The sequence below is a fragment of the Coturnix japonica genome, unplaced genomic scaffold (assembly GCF_054131305.1).
Source record: "Coturnix japonica strain WE unplaced genomic scaffold, WE-NBRP24 Scf140, whole genome shotgun sequence".
In the NCBI taxonomy this organism is placed as follows: Eukaryota; Metazoa; Chordata; class Aves; order Galliformes; family Phasianidae; genus Coturnix; species Coturnix japonica.
Window position 1 is genome coordinate 100,257 of NW_028189043.1, and position 21,442 is coordinate 121,698.

The 21,442-nt window shown below is 56.6% G+C and overlaps 1 protein-coding gene across 1 annotated transcript in view; it reads right to left on the reverse strand.

The window, feature by feature from the left end:
- LOC146751097 (proteolipid protein 2-like) overlaps positions 1 to 19,203 on the reverse strand; it is a 19,873-nt gene extending 670 nt beyond the window's left edge. The window contains exons 1-4 of the mRNA XM_085535614.1: positions 19,080 to 19,203; positions 8,546 to 8,701; positions 3,703 to 3,798; positions 2,195 to 2,285 (exon numbers count right to left, since the gene is read on the reverse strand). Of these exons, the coding sequence (XP_085391740.1) occupies positions 2,195 to 2,285; positions 3,703 to 3,798; positions 8,546 to 8,701; positions 19,080 to 19,178 (442 nt within the window). The 5' untranslated portion in view covers positions 19,179 to 19,203. The remainder of the gene's footprint in view (positions 1 to 2,194; positions 2,286 to 3,702; positions 3,799 to 8,545; positions 8,702 to 19,079) is intronic.
- Positions 19,204 to 21,442: the final 2,239 nt, after the last annotated feature.

The window sequence follows — 21,442 nt, forward strand, 5'->3', positions numbered from 1 at the left end:
CATTACCCCCATTACCCACCATTACCACCCATAGCCCCCCATTATTCCCCCATTGACTTCCATTGATCCCCATTACCCCCCATTACCCCCCATAGCTCAGTGCTGCCCCCTGCTGGCGCTGATGGCTCATTGCATCCCATTACCCCCCATTACTCCCCCATTGCCCCCCATAGCCCCCCATTATCCCCCATTGACTTCCATTGATCCCCATTACAACCCATTGCCTTCCATTGACTTCCATTACCCCCCATTAACCCCCATAGCTCAGTGCTGCCCCCTGCTGGCCGTGATGGCTCATTACATCCCATTACCCCCCATTACCCCCTGTAGCCCCCCATTACCCCCCATAGGACCCCCATAAGATGCCATAGGACCCCCATATCCCCCCCATTTTACCCCATTACCCCCCATATCCCCCCATATCCCCCCCATTTTACCCCATTACCCCCCATATGCCCCCATATCCCCCCCATATCCCCCCCATTTTACCCCATATCCCCTCATATCCCCCCTATAGACCCCCATATATCCCCCATTATCCCCCATTACCCCCCATTGACTTCCATTGATCCCCATTACCCCCCATTGCCCCCCATTAACCCCCATAGCTCAGTGCTGCCCCCTGCTGGCCGTGATGGCTCATTGCATCCCATTACCCCCCATTGCCCCCCATTACCCCCCATATCCCCCCATATCCCCCCATTACCCCCCATTACCCCCCATATCCCCCCATATCCCCCCCATATCCACCCATATCCCCCTCATTACCCCCCATAGCCCCCCATTACCCCCATAGCCCCCCATTACCCCCCATATCCCCCCATATCCCCCCCATATCGCCCCCATATCCCCCCCATTGCCCCCCATTACCCCCCTAGACCCCCAATATCCCCCCATATCCCCCCCATTACCCCCCATATCCCCCCTATTGCCCCCATAGACCCCCATAGACCCCCATAGGACCCCCTTAGGACCCCATATCCTCCCATACCCCCCCATTAACCCCCATTACCCCCCATTGACTTCCATTGACTTCCATTGATCCCCATTACAACCCATTGACTTCCATTGATCCCCATTACAACCCATTGACTTCCATTGATCCCCATTACCCCCCATATCCCCCCCATTACCCCCCATTACCTCCCATATCCCCCTATAGACCCCCATATCCCCCCCATTACCCCCCATATCCCCCCATATCCCCCTCATATCCCCCCCATTTTACCCCATAGACCCCCATTACCCCTATTACCCCCATTACCCCCCATATCCCCCCCATATCCCCCCATATCCCCCCCATTTTACCCCATTACCCCCTATTACCCCCATTCCCCCCCATTCCCCCCCATATCCCCCCATATCCCCCCCATTTTACCCCATTACCCCCCATAGACCCCCATTACCCCCCATATCCCCCCCATATACCCCCCATATCCCCCCATAGCCCCCCATAGCCCCCCATTACCCCCCTTATCCCCCCCATATCCCCCCATATCCCCCCCATATCCCCCCATTACCCCCCATATCCCCCCATATCCCCCCCATAGCCCCCCCATAGCCCCCCATTACCCCCCTAGACCCCCCATATCCCCCCATATCCCCCCCATTACCCCCCATATCCCCCCATATCCCCCCCATATCCCCCCCATTTTACCCCATTACCCCCTATAGACCCCCATTACCCCCCATATATCCCCCATATCCCCCCATATACCCCCCATATCCTCCCCATACCCCCCCATATCCCCTCATATCCCCCCTATAGACCCCCATATATCCCCCATTATCCCCCATTACCCCCCATTGACTTCCATTGATCCCCATTACCCCCCATTGCCCCCCATTAACCCCCATAGCTCAGTGCTGCCCCCTGCTGGCCGTGATGGCTCATTACCCCCCATTACCCCCCTTAGCCCCATTACCCCCCATTGCCCCCCATTAACCCCCATAGCTCAGTGCTGCCCCCTGCTGGCCGTGATGGCTCATTGCATCCCATTACATCCCATTACCCCCCATTAACCCCCATAGCTCAGTGCTGCCCCCTGCTGGCGCTGATGGCTCAATGCATCCCATTACCCCCATAGCCCCCATTACCCCCTATAGACCCCCTATAGCCCCCCATATCCCCCCCATATCCCCCCATATACCCCCCATATCCCCCCATATCCCCCCATTTTACCCCATTACCCACCGGTGGGGGCTGCGTTGTGCCCCCCCCCCTTTTTAGGGAGGCTGATGACGGCGTCGTAACCCAACAGGATCCCGGCCAGGAGCCCAAAGACCTGAATATATATTATATGGGGGGGGGGGGGGGGGCACATAAAGGGATGTCAGAGACCCCCCCCCAAATAGAATAACACCCCCAGGACCCACCCCATTTAAAGGACCCCACCCCAATAAAGAACCCCCCCCCCCATTTAAAGGATCCCCCCCCATTTAAAGGCACCCCCCCCCATTTAAAGGACCCCCCCCATTTAAAGGACCCCCCCCCAGGACCCCCCCACCTACCCCCATTTAAAGGACCCCCCCCCATTTAAAGGACCACCCCCCACTCATCTAAGGGACCACCCCCCATTCAAGGACCCCCCCCCATTTAAAGGACCCCCCCCATCAGAACCCCCCCACCTACCCCCATTTAAAGGACCCCCCCCATTTAAAGGACCCCCCCCCATTTAAAGGACCCCCCACATTTAAAGGACCTACCCCCTCTTAAAGGACCCCCTCCCCATTAAGCCCCTCCCCCATTTAAATGACCCCCTCCCCTTTTAAATGACCCCCTCCCCATTTAAAGCCCACCCCCCCATTTAAAGGACCCCCTGCCTCTTAATGGACCCCTCCCCATTTAAAGGACCCCCCCCTTTTAAATGACCCCCTCCCCATTTAAAGCCCACCCCCATTTAAAGGACCCCTCCCCCCCCTTAAAGGACCCCCCCCCCAGGACCCCCCCACATACCCCCATTTAAAGGACCCCCCCCCATTTAAAGCCCACCCCCCCATTTAAAGGACCCCCCCAATTAAAGGACCCCCCCCATTTAAAGCCCCCCCCCCCATTTAAAGGACCCCTCCCCCCCCTTAAAGTACCCCCCACCCAGGACCACCCCACCTACCCCCATTTAAAGGACCCCCCCCATTTAAAGGACCCCCCCACACTCATCTAAGGGACCCCCCCCATTCAAGGACCCCCCCCCATTTAAAGGACCACCCCCCCATTTAAATGACACCCCCCCCCTTAAAGGACCCCCCCCCCAATTAAAGGAACCCCCCCAATTAAAGGACCCCCCCCAATTAAAGGACCCCCTGCTTCTTAATGGACCCCCCCCACTTAAAGCCCACCCCCCCGATATAAAGGACCCCCCCCCTCTTAAAGGACCCCCCCAATTAAAGGACCCCCCCTCTTAAAGACCCCCCCCCATTTAAAGGACACCCCCCCCCATTTAAAGGACCACCCCCTCTTAAAGGACCCCCTCCCCATTAAGCCCCCCCCCCATTTAAAGGACCCCCCCCATTTAAAGCCCCCCCCCATTTAAAGGACCCCCCCCCCATTTAAAGGACCCCCCCCATTTAAAGCCCACCCCCCATTTAAAGGACCCCTCCCCATTTAAAGGACCCCCCCTATTTAAAGCCCCCCCCCCATTTAAAGGACCCCTCCCCCCCCTTAAAGGACCCCCCCCCCATTTAAAGCCCCCCCCCCCCATTTACCCCCCCCGCGGTTCCGGCTCCGTCCCGGTGCCCGATGATGACGATGATGGAAGTGATGAGGAAGAGCAGGCAGCCCACGGCACAGCGCAGTAAGTCCTATGGGGGGGGGTCCCTTTAATAATACCCCCCCCACAACCCCATAGAGACCCCATAGGGACCCCATAGAGACCCCCTAACCCTATAGAGACACCCCAACCCCATAAGCCCCCATAGGGACCCATAGGGATCCCCCAACCCCATAGGGACCCCATAGGGACCCTATAGGGACATAGGGACCCCACAGGGACCCCATAGGGACATAGGGACCCCATAAGGACATAGGGACCCCATAGGGACACAGGGACCCCATAGGGACCCCATAGGGATATAGGGACCCCATAGGGACATAGGGACCCCATAGGGACCCCCTGACCCCATAGGGACCCCATAGGGACCCCTTCAAGCCTATAGGGATACCTCGACCCCATAGGGACCCCATAGGGACATAGGGACCCCATAGGGACACAGGGACCCCATAGGGACCCCATAGGGACATAGGGACCCCATAGAGACCCCCCGACCCCATAGAGACCCCATAGGGACCCCACAGGGACCCCATAGGGACCCCATAGGGACACAGGGACCCCATAGAGACCCCATAGAGACCCCATAGGGACCCCATAGGGACCCCACAGGGACCCCATAGGGACCCTATAGAGACCCCATAGGGACATAGGGACCCCATAAGGACATAGGGACCCCATAGGGACCCCATAGGGACATAGGGACCCCATAGAGACCCCATAGGGACACAGGGACCCCATAGGGACCCCCCGACCCTATAGGGACCCCATAGGGATGAGGAAGAGCAGGCAGCCCACGGCACAGCGCAGTACGTCCTATGGGGGGGGGGCGTTAATAGGGACCCTATAGAGACCCCCCGACCCTATAGAGACCCCATAGGGACATAGGGACCCCATAGGGACCCCATAGGGACATAGGGACCCCATAGAGACCCCATAAGGATATAGGGACCCCACAGGGACCCCATAGGGACCCCATAAGGACATAGGGACCCCATAGAGACCCATAGGGACCCCCCAACCCCATAGGGACCCCATAGGGACCCCCTGACCCCATAGGGACCCCATAGGGACATAGGGACCCCATAGGGATGAGGAAGAGCAGGCAGCCCACGGCACAGCGCAGCACTTCCTATGGGGGGGGGGCGTTAATAGGGACCCTATAGGGACCCCATAAGGACCCCATAGAGACCCCATAGGGACATAGGGACCCCATAGGGACATAGGGACCCCATAGAGACCCATAGGGACCCCCCAACCCCATAGAGACCCATAGGGACCCCCCAACCCCATAGAGACCCTATAGGGACCCCCCAACCCCATAGAGAAACCGTGACCCCATAGAGACCCCATAGAGACCCCATAGGGACATAGGGACCCCATAGGGACACAGGGAACCCATAGGAACCCCATAGGGACATAGGGACCCCATAGGAACCACCTGACCCCATAGGGACCCCATAGGGACATAGGGACCCCCCGACCCCATAGGGACCCCATAGGGACACAGGGACCCCATAGAGACCCCATAGGGACATAGAGACCCCATAGGGACCCCATAGGGAACCCCTAACCCCATAGGGACATAGGGACCCCATAGAGACCCCATAGGGACCCCATAGGGACATAGGGACCCCATAGGGACCCCCCGACCCCATAGGGACCCCATAGGGACCCCCTGACCCCATAAGGACCCCAGAGGGACATAGGGACCCCATAGGGACCCATAGGGACCCCCCGACCCTATAGGGACCCCATAGGGACCCCATAGGGACACAAGGACCCCATAGGGACCCCATAGGGATGAGGAAGAGCAGGCAGCCCACGGCACAGCGCAGTACGTCCTATATGGGGGAGGGGCGTTAATAGGGACCCCATAGGGACCCCCCGACCCCATAGAGACCCCATAGAGACCCCATAGGGACATAGAGACCCCATAGGGATCCCCCAGCCCCATAGAGACCCCATAGGGACATAGGGACCCCATAGGGACCCCATAGGGACATAGGGACCCCATAGGGACCCCCCGACCCCATAGGGACCCCATAGGGTCATAGGGACCCCATAGGGACATAGGGACCCCATAGGGACCCATAGGGACCCCCCAACCCCATAGGGACCCCATAGGGACATAGGGACCCCATAGAGACCCCCTGACCCCATAGGGACCCCATAGGGACATAGGGACCCCATAGGGACACAGGGACCCCCCAACCTCATAGGGACCCCATAGGGACCCCACAACCCCATAGAGACCCCATAGGGACCCCATAGGGACATAGGGACCCCATAGGGACCCCATAGGGACCCCATAGGGACACAGGGACCCCCCGACCCCATAGGGACCCCATAGGGACCCCATAGGGACATAGGGACCCCATAGAGACCCCATAAGGACCCCATAGAGACCCCCCAACCCCATAGAGACCCCATAGAGAACCCATAGGGACACAGGGACCCCCTGACCCCATAGGGACCCCATAGGGACCCCATAAGGACTCCATAGGGACCCCATAGGGACATAGGGACCCCATAGAGACCCCATAGGGACCCCATAGGGACCCCCTGACCCCATAAGGACCCCAGAGGGACATAGGGACCCCATAGGGACCCCATAGGGACCCCAGGCAGCCCACGGCACAGCGCAGTACGTCCTATGGGGGGGGGGCGTTAATAGGGACCCCATAGGGACCCCATAGGGACATAGAGACCCCATAGGGGCCCCATAGGGACCCCATAAGGACATAGGGACCCCATAGAGACCCATAGGGACCCCATAAGGACATAGGGACCCCATAGAGACCCATAGGGATCCCCGCAACCCCATAGGGACCCCTCAACCCCATAGGGACCCCATATGGACATAGGGACCCCATAGGGACCCATAGGGACCCCCCAACCCCATAGGGACCCCATAGGGACCACCTGACCCCATAGAGACCCCCCGACCCTATAGGGACCACCTGACCCCATAGGGACCCCATAGGGACCCCATAGGGACCACCTGACCCCATAGAGACCCCATAGGGATATAGGGACCCCATAGGGACCCCCTGACCCCATAGGGACCCCATAGAGACCCCATAGGGACATAGGGACTTCATAGGGACCCCCCGACCCCATAGGGACCCCATAGGGACCCCCTGACCCCATAAGGACCCCAGAGGGACATAGGGACCCCATAGGGACCCATAGGGACCCCCCAACCCCATAGGACCCCATAGGGACCCCATAGGGACCCCCCAGCCCCATAGACCCCATATATACCCCATAGAAACCCCATAACTCACGGTCCACCACCAATGCACCACAGGCACCCGCTGGTGCAGCCCTATGCCCCCCCATAACCCCCCATAGACCCCCATAACCCCCCATAGACCCCCATAGACCCCCATAGAGCCCCCATAGACCCCCATAACCCCCATAGACCCCCATAGACCCCCCATTAACCCCCATAGACCCCCATAGACCCCCATAACCCCCCATAGACCCCCATAACCCCCCCATAGACCCCCATAGACCCCCATAATCCCCCCATAGACCCCCATAGAGCCCCCATAGACCCCCATAGACCCCCCATAGACCCCCATAGACCCCCATAATCCCCCATAGACCCCCATAACCCCCCCATAGACCCCCATAGAGCCCCCATAGACCCCCATAGACCCCCCATAGACCCCCATAGACCCCCATAATCCCCCATAGACCCCCATAGAGCCCCCATAGACCCCCATAACCCCCCCATAGACCCCCATAGACCCCCATAGACCCCCATAACCCCCCCATAGACCCCCATAATCCCCCCCATAGACCCCCATAACCCCCCATAGACCCCCCATAATCCCCCCCATAGACCCCCATAGACCCCCATAATCCCCCATAGACCCCCATAGAGCCCCCATAGACACCCATAACCCCCCATAGGCCCCCATAGACCCCCCATAGAGCCCCCATAGACCCCCATTACCCCCCATGAAAGCCCCCATAACCCCCCATAACCCCCCATAGACCCCCATAACCCCCCCCATAGACCCCCATAGACCCCCATAACCCCCCATAGACCCCCACAACCCCCCCCATAGACCCCCATAGAGCCCCCATAGACCCCCATAGACCCCCATAGAGTCCCCATAGACCCCCATAATCCCCCATAGACCCCCATAGAGCCCCCATAGACCCCCCATAGACCCCCCATAGACCCCCATAATCCCCCATAGACCCCCATAGAACCCCCATAGAGTCCCCATAGACCCCCATAATCCCCCATAGACCCCCATAGAGCCCCCATAGACCCCCATAACCCCCCCATAGACCTCCATAGACCCCCATAACCCCACATTAAAGCCCTCATAACCCCCCATAGACCCCCATAACCCCCCCATAGACCCCCATAGACCCCCATAGAGCCGCCATAGACACCCATAACCCCCCATAGACCCCCATAGACCCCCATAGACCCCCATAACCCCCCCATAGACCCCCATAATCCCCCATAGACCCCCATAACCCCCCATAACCCCCCATAGACCCCCATAGAACCCCATAGACTCCCCATAGAACCCCCCCAGAACCCCATAGACTCCCCATAGAGCCCCCATAGACCCCCATAACCCCCCATTAAAGCCCCCATAACCCCCCATAGACCCCCATAACCCCCCCATAGACCCCCATAGACCCCCATAGAACCCCCATAATCCCCCCATAGACCCTCATAGACCCCCATAATCCCCCCCATAGACCCCCATAGACCCCATATACCCCATAGAAACCCCATAACTCACGGTCCACCCCCAATGCACCACAGGCAGCCGCTGGTGCAGCCCCGTAAGGCACAGAACCACCGCGATGCAGCTGAAGATGAGCTCACACACTGCCAGCCCCACATAGCCGGGGGTGCGGGACGCCCCATAGCACAATAGGGTCACCGTACAGAGAACCTAGAGGGGATAGAAGGCAGGAACCCCATAGAATCCCATAGAAACCAATAGAATCCCATATAACACTATAGAACCCCATAGAACCCCATAGGACCCCATAGAACCCCATAGGGGGGGCTAGGAGCCATGGTGCCCCATAGAGTCCCATAGGACCCTATAGAATCCCATGGGGGGGGCTGGAATCCCATAGAACCCCATAGAGGGGCTGGGACCCCATAGAACCCCATAGAACCCAATAAAATCCCATAGAATCCCATAGAACTCCATAGAACCCCATAGAACCCCATAGAATCCCATAGGACCCATTAGAATCCCATATAACCCTATAGAACCCCATAGAACCCCATAGGGAGGCCTGGAACACCATAATACCCAATAGAACCCCATAGAACCCCATAGGGGGGGCTGGGAGCCATGGAACCCCATAGAACCCCATAGAACCCCATAGAATCCCATAGAACCCCATAGAACCCAATACAATCCCATAGAACCCCATAGGGAGGGCTGGGAGCCATAGAACCCAATAGAACCCCATAGAACCCCATAGAACCCCATAGGGGGGGCTGGAACCCCATAATACCCAATAGAATCCCATAGAACCCCATAGAAACCAATAGAATCCCATATAACCCCATAGAACCCAACAGAACCCCATACAACCCCATAGGGGGAGCTGGAACCCAATAGAATCCCATAGAATCCCATAGAACCCAATAGAACCCCATAGAACCCCATAGAACCCCATAGAACCCCACATAGCCGGGGGTACGGGACGCCCCATAGCACAGCAGGGTCACCGTACAGAGAACCTATAGGGGGTATATAGGATATAGAACCCTATAGAACCCCATAGAACCCCATAGGACCCAATAGAATCCCATAGGGACATAGGGAGCCCATAGAGTCCCCATAGGGACATAGGGACCCCATAGAGACCCCATAGGGACATAGGGACCCCGTAGGGACCCCATAGGGACCCCCTGACCCCATAGAGACCCCATAGGGACCCCACAACCCATAAGGACCCCCACAACCCCATAGAACCCAATAGAACCCAATAGAACCCCATAGCCGGGGGTACGGGACGCCCCATAGCACAGCAGGGTCACGGTACATAGAACCTATAGGGGGTATATAGGGGATATATAGGATATAGAACCCCATAGAACCCCATAGGACCCAATAGAACCCCATAGAACCCCATAGGGACATAAAGACCCCATAGGAACCCCCTGACCCCATAGAGACCCCATAGGGACCCCATAGGGACATAGAGACCCCATAGGGACATAGGGACCCCATAGGGACCCCATAGGGACATAGGGACCCCATAGGGACCCCCTGACCCCATAGAGACCCCATAGGGACATAGGGACCCCATAGGGACATAGGGACCCTATAAGGACCCAATAGGGACATAGGGACCCCATAGGAACGCCCTGACCCCATAAAAACCACATAGGGACATAGGGACATAGGGACCCCATAGAGACCCCATAGGGACCCCATAGGGACCCCACAACCCATAAGGACCCCCTCAACCCCATAGAACCCCATAGGGGGGGCTGGAACCCCATAGAACCCAATAGAACCCCATTGAACCCCATAGAACCCCATAGAACCCCATAGAACCCCATAGGGACATAAAGACCCCATAGGAACCCCCTGACCCCATAGAGACCCCATAGGGACATAGGGACCCCATAGGGACATAGGGACCCCATAGGGACATAGAGACCCCATAGGGACATAGGGACCCAATAGAGACCCCATAGGGACATAGGGACCCCATAGGGACCCCCTGACCCCATAGAGACCCCATAGGGACATAGGGACCCCATAGGGACCCCCTGACCCCATAGAGACCCCATAGGGACACGGTACATAGAACCTATAGGGGATAGAAGGCAGGAACCCCATTGAGCCCCATAGAACCCCATAGAACCCCATAGAACCCCATAGAACCCCATAGGGGGGGCTAGGAGCCATGGAACCCCATAGAACCCCATAGAATCCCATAGAGCCCCACATAGCCGGGGGTACGGGACGCCCCATAGCACAATAGGGTCACCGTACATAGAACCTATAGGGGGTATATAGGGGATATAGGGGAGGAACCCCATAGAACCCCATAGAATCCCATAGAAACCAATAGAAACCAATAGAATCCCATATAACACTATAGAACCCCATAGAACCCCATAGGACCCCATAGAACCCCATAGGGGGGGCTAGGAGCCATGGTGCCCCATAGAACCCCATAGAACCCCATACAATCCCATAGGGGGGGCTGGGAGCAATAGAACCCCATAGAACCCCATAGAACCCCATAGAATCCCATGGGGGGGCTGGAACCCCATAGAACCCCATAGAACCCCATACAACCCCATAGGGGGAGCTGGAACCCCATAGAACCCAATTGAATCCCATAGAACCCCATAGAACCCCATAGGGGGGGGCTGGAACCCCATAGAACCCCATAGAATCCCATAGAACCCCATAGAGTCCCATAGAACCCCATAGAACCCCATAGAATCCCATGATGGGGCTGGGACCCCATAGAACCCCATAGAATCCCATAGAACCCCATAGAACCCAATAGGGGGGGCTGGGAGCCATGGAACCCCATAGAACCCAATAGAACCCCATAGAACCCCATAGAACCCCACATAGCCGGGGGTACGGGACGCCCCATAGCACAATAGGGTCACCGTACATAGAACCTATAGGGGGTATATAGGGGATATAGGAACCCCATAGGGACATAGGGACCCTATAGGGACCCCCTGACCCCATAAAGACCCCATAGGGACATAGGGACCCCATAGAGACCCCATAGGGACATAGATACCCCATAGGGACCCCCCCAACCCCATAGAGACCCCATAGGGACCCCCCAACCCCATAGGGACCCCATAGGGACATAGGGACCCCATAGGGACACCTCGACCCTATAGGGACCCCATAGGGACACCTCGACCCTATAGGGACCCCATAGGGACCCACCGACCCCATAGGGACCCTATAGGGACACCTCGACCCCATAGGGACCCCATAGGGACCCCCCAACCCCATAGAGACCCCATAGGGACCCCATAGGAACCCAACAACCCATAAGGACCCCCACAACCCCATAGAATCCCATAGAACCCAATAGAACCCCATAGAACCCCATAGAACCCCATAGGGACATAGATACCCCATAGGGACCCCCTGACCCCATAGAGACCCCATAGGGACATAGAGACCCCATAGGGACATAGAGACCCCATAGGGACCCCCTGACCCCATAGAGACCCCATAGGGACATAGATACCCCATAGGGACCCCACAACCCCATAGAGACCCCATAGGGACATAGGGACCCCATAGGGACATAGGGACCCCATAGAGACCCCATAGGGACATAAAGACCCCATAGGAACCCCCTGACCCCATAGAGACCCCATAGAACCCAATAGAACCCAATAGAACCCCATAGAACCCCATAGGGGGGGCTGGAACCCCATAGAATCCCATAGAACCCCATAGAACCCAATAGGGGGGACTGGGAGCCATGGAACCCCATAGAACCCCATAGAACCCCATAGAGGGGCTGGGACCTCATAGAACCCCATAGAACCCAATAGAATCCCATAGAACCCAATAGAACCCCATAGAACCCCATAGAACCCCACAGAACCCCACATAGCCGGGGGTACGGGACGCCCCATAGCACAATAGGGTCACCGTACAGAGAACCTATAGGGGATAGAAGGCAGGAACCCCATTGAGCCCCATAGAACCCCATAGGGGGGGCTAGGAGCCATGGTGCCCCATAGAACCCCATAGAACCCCATAGAACCCAATAGAACCCCATAGGGGGGGCTGGGAGCCATAGAACCCCATAGAGGGGCTGGGACCCCATAGAACCTCATAGAACCCAATAGAATCCCATAGAACCCTATAGAACCCCATAGAACCCCATAGAATCCCATAGAACCCCATCGAATCCCATAGAACCCCACAGAACCCCATAGGGGGGGCTGGGAGCCATAGAACCCCATAGAACCCCATAGAGGGGCTGGAACCCTATAGAATCCCATAGAACCCCATAGAATCCCATATAACCCTATAGAACCCAATAAAATCCCATAGAACCCCATAGGACCCCATAGAACCCCATAGGGGGGGCTGGGAGCCATGGAACCCCATAGAACCCCATAGGGGGAGCTGGAACCCCATAGAACCCCATAGAACCCCATAGGGGGGGCTAGGAGCCATGGTGCCCCATAGAACCCCATAGAACCCCATAGAACCCCATAGAACCCCATAGGGAGGCCTGGAACACCATAATACCCAATAGAACCCCATAGAACCCCATAGGGGGGGCTGGGAGCCATGGAACCCAATAGAACCCCATAGAACCCAATAGAATCCCATAGAACCCCATAGAACCCCACATAGCCGGGGGTACGGGACGCCCCATAGCACAGCAGGGTCACGGTACAGAGAACCTATAGGGGATAGAAGGCAGGAACCCCATTGAGCCCCATAGAACCCCATAGGGGGGGCTGGAATCCCATAGAACCCCATAGAGGGGCTGGGACCCCATAGAACCCCATAGGACCCCATAGAACCCCATAGGGGGGGCTGGGAGCCATGGAACCCCATAGAACCCAATAGAACCCCATAGAACCCCATAGAACCCCATAGAGGGGCTGGGACCTCATAGAACCCCATAGAACCCAATAGAACCCAATAGAACCCCATAGAACCCCATAGGGGGGGCTGGAACCCCATAGAACCCAATAGAATCCCATAGAACCCAATAAAATCCCATAGAACCCCATAGAACCCAATACAATCCCATAGAACCCTATAGAACCCCATAGAATCCCACAGAACCCCATAGAACCCCATAGAAACCCCATAATACCCAATAGAATCCCATAGAACCCAATAGAACCCAATAAAATCCCATAGAACCCCATAGAACCCCACATAGCCGGGGGTACGGGACGCCCCATAGCACAGCAGGGTCACCGTACACAGAACCTATAGGGGATAGAAGGCAGGAACCCCATTGAGCCCCATAGAACCCCATAGGGGGGGCTGGAATCCCATAGAACCCCATAGAGGGGCTGGGACCCCATAGAACCCCATAGGACCCCATAGAACCCCATAGGGGGGGCTAGGAGCCATGGAACCCCATAGAACCCCATAGAACCCCATAGAACCCCATAGGGGGGGCTGGGAGCCATGGAACCCCATAGAACCCCATAGAACCCCATAGAATCTCATAGAACCCCACATAGCCGGGGGTACGGGACGCCCCATAGCATAATAGGGTCACGGTACAGAGAACCTATAGGGGGTATATAGGGGATATAAGGCAGGAACCCCATAGAACCCCATAGAGTCCCATAGGACCCAATAGAATCCCATAGAATCCCATAGGACCCAATAGAAACCAATAGAATCCCATAGAACCCCATAGAACCCCATAGGGGGGCCTGGAATCCCATAGAACCCCATAGAACCCAATAGAACCCCATAGAACCCCACAGAACCCCATAAGGGAGGCTGAAACCCCATAGAACCCAATAGAATCCCATAGAACCCCATAGAACCCCATAGGGGGGGCTGGAATCCCATAGAACCCCATAGAGGGGCTGGGACCCCATAGAACCCCATAGAACCCAATAAAATCCCATAGAATCCCATAGAACTCCATAGAACCCCATAGAACCCCATAGAACCCCATAGAATCCCATAGGACCCATTAGAATCCCATAGGACCCCATAGAACCCAATAAAATCCCATAGAACCCCATAGAACCCCATAGAACCCCATAGAACCCCATAGAACCCCATAGAACCCCATAGAACCCAATAGAACCCCATAGAACCCCATAGAATCCCATAGAACCCCATAGCCGAGGGTACGGGACGCCCCATAGCATAATAGGGTCACGGTACAGAGAACCTATAGGGGGTATATAGGGGATATAAGGCAGGAAACCCATAGAACCCCATAGAATCCCATAGGGACATAGGGACCCCATAAGAACCCCCTGACCCCATAGAGACCCCATAGGAAGATAGGGACCCCATAGGGACATAGATACCCCATAGGGACCCCCCCCAACCCCATAGAGACCCCATAGGGACATAAAGACCCCATAGGGACCCCCTGACCCCATAGAGACCCCATAGGGACATAGGGAGCCCATAGAGACCCCATAGGGACATAGAGACCCCATAGGGACCCCATAGGGACATAGAGACCCCATAGGAACATAGGGACCCCATAGGGACCCAATAGGGACATAGGGACCCCATAGAGACCCCATAGGAACATAGGGACCCCATAGGGACCCCATAGGGACATAGGGACCCCATAGAGACCCCATAGGGACATAGGGACCCCATAGGAACCCCCTGACCCCATAGAGACCCCATAGGGACATAGGGACCCCATAGAGACCCCATAGGGACATAGGGACCCCGTAAGGACCCCATAGGGACACAGGGACCCCATAGGATCCCCCTGACCCCATAGGGACATAAAGACCCCATAGGAACCCCCTGACCCCATAGAGACCCCATAGGGACATAGGGACCCCATAGGGACATAGGGACCCCATAGAGACCCCATAGGGACATAGGGACCCCATAGGGACATAGGGACCCCATAGAGACCCCATAGGGACATAGGGACCCCATAGGGACCCCATAGGGACATAGGGACCCCATAGGGACATAGGGACCCCGTAAGGACCCCATAGGGACTTAGGGACCCCATAGGGACCCCATAGGGACCCCACAACCCATAAGGACACCCTCAACCCCATAGAACCCCATAGGGGGGGCTGAAACCCCATAGAACCCAATAGAACCCCATAGAACCCCATAGAACCCCATAAGGGAGGCTGAAACCCCATAGAACCCAATAGAATCCCATAGAACCCCATAGCACCCAATAGAACCCCATAGAACCCAATACAACCCTATAGAACCCCATAGAACCCCATAGAACCCCATAGGGGGGGCTGGGAGCCATGGAACCCCATAGAACCCCATAGAACCCCATAGAACCCCATAGAACCCCACAGAACCCCATAAGGGAGGCTGAAACCCCATAGAACCCAATAGAATCCCATAGAACCCCATAGAATCCCATGGGGGGGGCTGGAAGCCATGGAACCCCATAGAACTCCATAGAACCCCATAGAACCCCATAGAACCCCATAGAGGGGCTGGGACCTCATAGAACCCCATAGGACCCCATAGAACCCCATAGGGGGGGCTAGGAGCCATGGTGCCCCATAGAACCCCATAGAACCCCATAGAATCCCATGGGGGGCTGGAACCCCATAGAACCCATTAGAATCCCATAGAACCCCATAGAACCCCATAGAGTCCCATAGAACCCCATAGAACCCCATAGAACCCCATAGGGGGGGCTAGGAGCCATGGTGCCCCATAGAACCCCATAGAACCCCATAGAACCCCATAGAACTCCATAGGGGGGGCTGGAACCCCATAGAACCCAATAGAATCCCATAGAACCCAATAAAATCCCATAGAACCCCATATAACCCAATAGAATCCCATAGAACCCCATAGAACCCCAATGAATCCCATGGGGGGGCTGGAACCCCATAGAACCCATTAGAACCCAATAGAACCCCATAGGACCCAACAGGGGGGGCTGGAAGCCATGGAATCCCATAGAATCCCATAGAACCCTATAGAACCCCATAGAACCCCACATAGCCGGGGGTACGGGACGCCCCATAGCATAATAGGGTCACCGTACAGAGAACCTATAGGGGGTATATAGGATATAGAGCCCCATAGAACCCCATAGAACACCATAGAGTCCCATAGGACCCAATAGAATCCCATAGAACCCCATAGAACCCCATAGGGACATAGGGACCCCATAGAACCCCATAGGGACATAGGGACCCCATAGGGACATAGGGACCCCATAGAGACCCCATAGGGACATAGGGACCCCATACGGACCCCCTGACCCCATAGAGACCCCATAGGGACGTAGGGACCCCATAGGAACCCCCTGACCCCATATAGACCCCATAGGGACATAGGGACCCCATAGAGACCCCATAGGGACATAGGGACCCCATAGAGACCCCATAGGGACCCCATAGAGACTCCATAGGGACATAGGGACCCCATAGGGACATAGGGACCCCATAGGGACCCCCTGACCCCATAGAGACCCCATAGAACCCAATAGAACCCCATAGGGGGGGCTGGAACCCCATAGAACCCAATACAACCCCATACAACCCCATAGGGGGAGCTGGAACCCCATAGAACCCAATTGAATCCCATAGAACCCCATAGAACCCAATAGGGGGGGCTGGGAGCCATGGAACCCCATAGAACCCCATAGAACCCCATAGAACCCCATAGAACCCCATAGAACCCTATAGAACCCTATAGAACCCCATAGAACCCCATAACACAGCACTTATAGGGGATGTATAGGGGCTATAGGGGATTCTCCTTAAAGGGGCAACGCCACGCGGGGGTGCTTTGGGGGGGCCCACCACTGCCATGTCGGGGGGCTCTTAAAGGGGCAACGACCCTAAGTCGGGTCTATAGGAATATAGGGGGGGTCTCCTTAAAGGGGCAACGCCACTGGGGTGGGCCCACCACTGCCATGTTGGGGGTCTCTTAAAGGGGCAACGACCCTGAGTCGGGTCTATAGGAATATAGGGGGGTCTTCTTAAAGGGGCAACGCCACTGGGGTGGGCCCACCATTGCTATGTCGGGGGTCTCTTAAAGGGGCAACGACCCTAAGTCGGGGTATATGGGACTATTGCGGGGGGGGGTCTCCTTAAAGGGGCAACGCCACGCAGGGGGTTCTGGGGGGGGCCCACCACTGCTATGTCAGGGGGTCTCTTAAAGGGGCAACGACCCTAAGTCGGGTCTATAGGAACATAGGGGGGTCTTCTTAAAGGGCCAGCGCCCATTTAATGCGTGTGGACCCCACCCAAAGCTGGTGCAATAACGGCTGGCAATGGAAACGATGGGCACCGCCCTGACCCCCCCCCGGTTTAAATTCAAAGCCCAGCTCTCAACCAATCAGAGCCTGAGATTCCTCCTCTAAGCCCCGCCCCCCCCCCTTTATTTAACCCTTTAAGTGCCGTTTGTTTCCTAAGGGCGTTGGCTTAAAGGACAACGCCTGGATGCTGATGGGGGGGGGGGGGGTGTTTAAATAGGGGGGGGGCCCTTTAAATGGGGGATGGGGGCTGAAATAGGGGGGGGGGGGGGCTTTAAATAGGGGGGGAGGGGGGGGCTGGAATGGGGGGGGGGGGGGTTTAAATATGGGGGGGGGGGGGGGCCTATAGGGCTCCCACCCCACTTTGGGCCCCCCACCCCATAGCTATCCCTATAGGAAACCCCCCCACCCCATAGATCTCCCTATAGGGCCCCCACCCCACCCCATAGATATCCCTATAGGGCTCCCCACCCCATAGCTCTCCCTATGGGGCTCCCACCCCCCCATACCTCTCCCTATAGGACCCCCCCACCCCATAGCTCTCCCTATGGGGCTCCCCCCCCACCCCATAGCTCTCCCTATAGGGCCCCATAGCTCTCCCTATAGGCCCCCCCCCCACCCCATAGCTATCCCTATAGGAGCTCCCCCCACCCCCCCACCCCATAGCTCTCCTTATGGGGCTCCCACCCCCCCATACCTCTCCCTATAGGACCCCCCCACCCCATAGCTCTCCCTATAGGCCCCCCCCACCCCATAACTCTCCCTATAGGGACCCCCCCGCCCCACATCCCACCCCCCTCCCCACTTTGGGACCCCCCACCCCCCACCCCATATCTCTCCCTATGGGACCCCCCCCACCCCATAGATATCCCTATAGGGCTCCCCCACCCCATAGCTCTCACTATAGGGCCCCCCCCACCCCATAGCTCTCCCTATAGGGCCCCCCCTGCCCCATAACTGCCCCCCCCCACCCCATAGATCTCCCTATAGGCCCCCCCCCGCCCCACATCCCACCCCCCTCCCCACTTTGGGACCCCCACCCCCACCCCATAGCTCTCCCTATGGGGCTCCCACCCCATAGCTCTCCCTATAGGGCCCCCCCCCACCCCATAGCTCTCCCTATAGGGCCCCCCCACCCCATAGATATCCCTATAGGGCTCCAACCCCCACCCCATAGCTCTCCCTATAGGACCCCCCCCCCCACCCCCCACCCCATAGCTCTCCCTATAGGGCCCCATAGCTTTCTCTATAGGGACCCCCCCCCGCCCCACATCCCACCCCCCTCCCCACTTTGGGACCCCCAACCCCCCACCTCACCCTATGGGACCCCCATCCCCCCCCAGCCCCACAACTCACGATCTCCCCTATGAGCACCATCCCCTTCCTGCTCCTCGCGAAGGCCCCACATCCCCCCACACATCCCCTGTTCCCGCTGGGCTCCATGTTAACGACCATACAAATAATGGGGACGCGGCCCCTTTAAGACGGGGGGGGGGGGGGGGGGGGGTGAGGAAACCACGCGGCGGGGGGCGGGGCTTAGAGGCGGAGGAGCCACGCGATTGGTTGGCGGAGACAAAGGGGGCGGGGCTAAGAAGGGGATTCCCCCATAGGGAGGGGGAAACCCGGTTCTGATTGGTCGAGGGGCGGGGCTTGATGTGGGGGGAATCCCCTCTTCTGATTGGATGAGGTGAGGGAGTAGCCCCGCTCTGATTGGTTGATGGATGGGGGATGCCCCGCGCTGATTGGTTGAAGGGATGGAGGGGGGAAACCCCTTTGGGGGCGGGGCTTAACGGTTGATTTGGCGCCAAATGAGCCCCCTTGGGGGCGGGGCTTAAGGGCCGGTTTGGCGGGAAATAATTAATTAGGGGGCGGGGCTTAAGGGCGGCTTGGCGGGAAAAGTGGGGAGGGGTCCTAAGGGACCCCAGACCCATATAGGGACCCTATAGATTCAATGGGGGGATGTATAGGGTTATATAGGGACCCTATAGAGCCATATGGGGCCCTATAGATTCAATGGGGGGGTGTATAGGATCATATAGGGACCCTATAGAGCCATATGGGGTCTCAAACCCATATAGGGACCCTATAGATTCAATGGGGGGGTGTATAGGATCATATAGGGACCCTATAGAGCCATATGGGGCCCTATAGATTCAATGGGGGGATGTATAGGATTATATAGGGACCCTATAGAGCCATATGGGGCCCTATAGATTCAATGGGGGGGTGTATAGGATCATATAGGGACCCTATAGAGCCATATGGGGCCCTATAGATTCAATGGGGGGATGTATGGGATTATATAGGGACCCTATAGAGCCATATGGGACCCTATAGATTCAATGGGGGGGTGTATGGGATTATATAGGGACCCTATAGAGCCATATGTGACCCTATAGATTCAATGGGGGGGTGTATAGGATCATATAGGGACCCTATAGAGCCATATGGGGCCCTATAGATTCAATGGGGGGGTGTATGGATTATATAGGGACCCCAGACCCATATAGGGACCCTATAGATTCAATGGGGGGGTGTATAGGACCATATAGAGCCCCTATAGAGCCATATGGGGCCCTATAGATTCAATGGGGGGGTGTATAGGACCATATAGTGACCCTATAGAGCCATATGGGGTCTCAAACCCATATAGGGACCCTATAGATTCAATGGGGGGGTGTATAGGATCATATAGGGACCCTATAGATCCATATGGGACCCTATAGATTCAATGGGGGTTGTATAGGATCATATAGAGACCCTATAGAGCCATATGGGGGCCTATAGATTCAATGGGGGGGTGTATAGGACCATATAGGGACCCTATAGAGCCATATGGGGCCCTATAGATTCAATGGGGGGGTGTATAGGATTATATAGGGACCCTATAGAGCCATATGGGACCCTATAGATTCAATGGGGGGTGTATGGGGTTATATAGGGACCCCAGACCCATATAGGGACCCTATAGATTCAATGGGGGGGTGTATAGGATTATATAGGGACCCTATAGAGCCATATGGGGCCCTATAGATTCAATGGGGGGTGTATAGGATCATATAGAGCCCCTATAGTGCCATATGGGGCCCTATAGATTCAATGGGGGGGTGTATAGGATTATATAGAGACCCTATAGAGCCATATGGGGCCCTATAGATTTCAATGGGGGGGTGTATAGGATCATATAGGGACCCTATAGAGCCATATGGGGCCCTATAGATTCAATGGGGGGATGTATAGGATTATATAGAGCCCCTATAGAGCCATATGGGGCCCTATAGATTCAATGGGGGGTGTATAGGATTATATAGGGACCCTATAGAGCCATATGGGGCCCTATAGATTCAATGGGGGGGTGTATGGGGTTATATAGGGACCCTATAGAGCCATATGGGGCCCTATAGATTCAATGGGGGGTGTATAGGACCATATAGGGACCCTATAGAGCCATATGGGGCCCTATAGATTCAATGGGGGGGTGTATAGGATCATATAGAGACCCTATAGAGCCATATGGGATCCTATAGATTCAATGGGGGGACGTATAGGACCATATAGGGACCCTATAGAGCCATATGGGACCCTATAGATTCAATGGGGGGGTGTATAGGACCATATAGGGACCCTATAGAGCCATATGGGGCCCTATAGATTCAATGGGGGGATGTATAGGATCATATAGAGCCCCTATAGAGCCATATGGGGTCTCAAACCCTTAT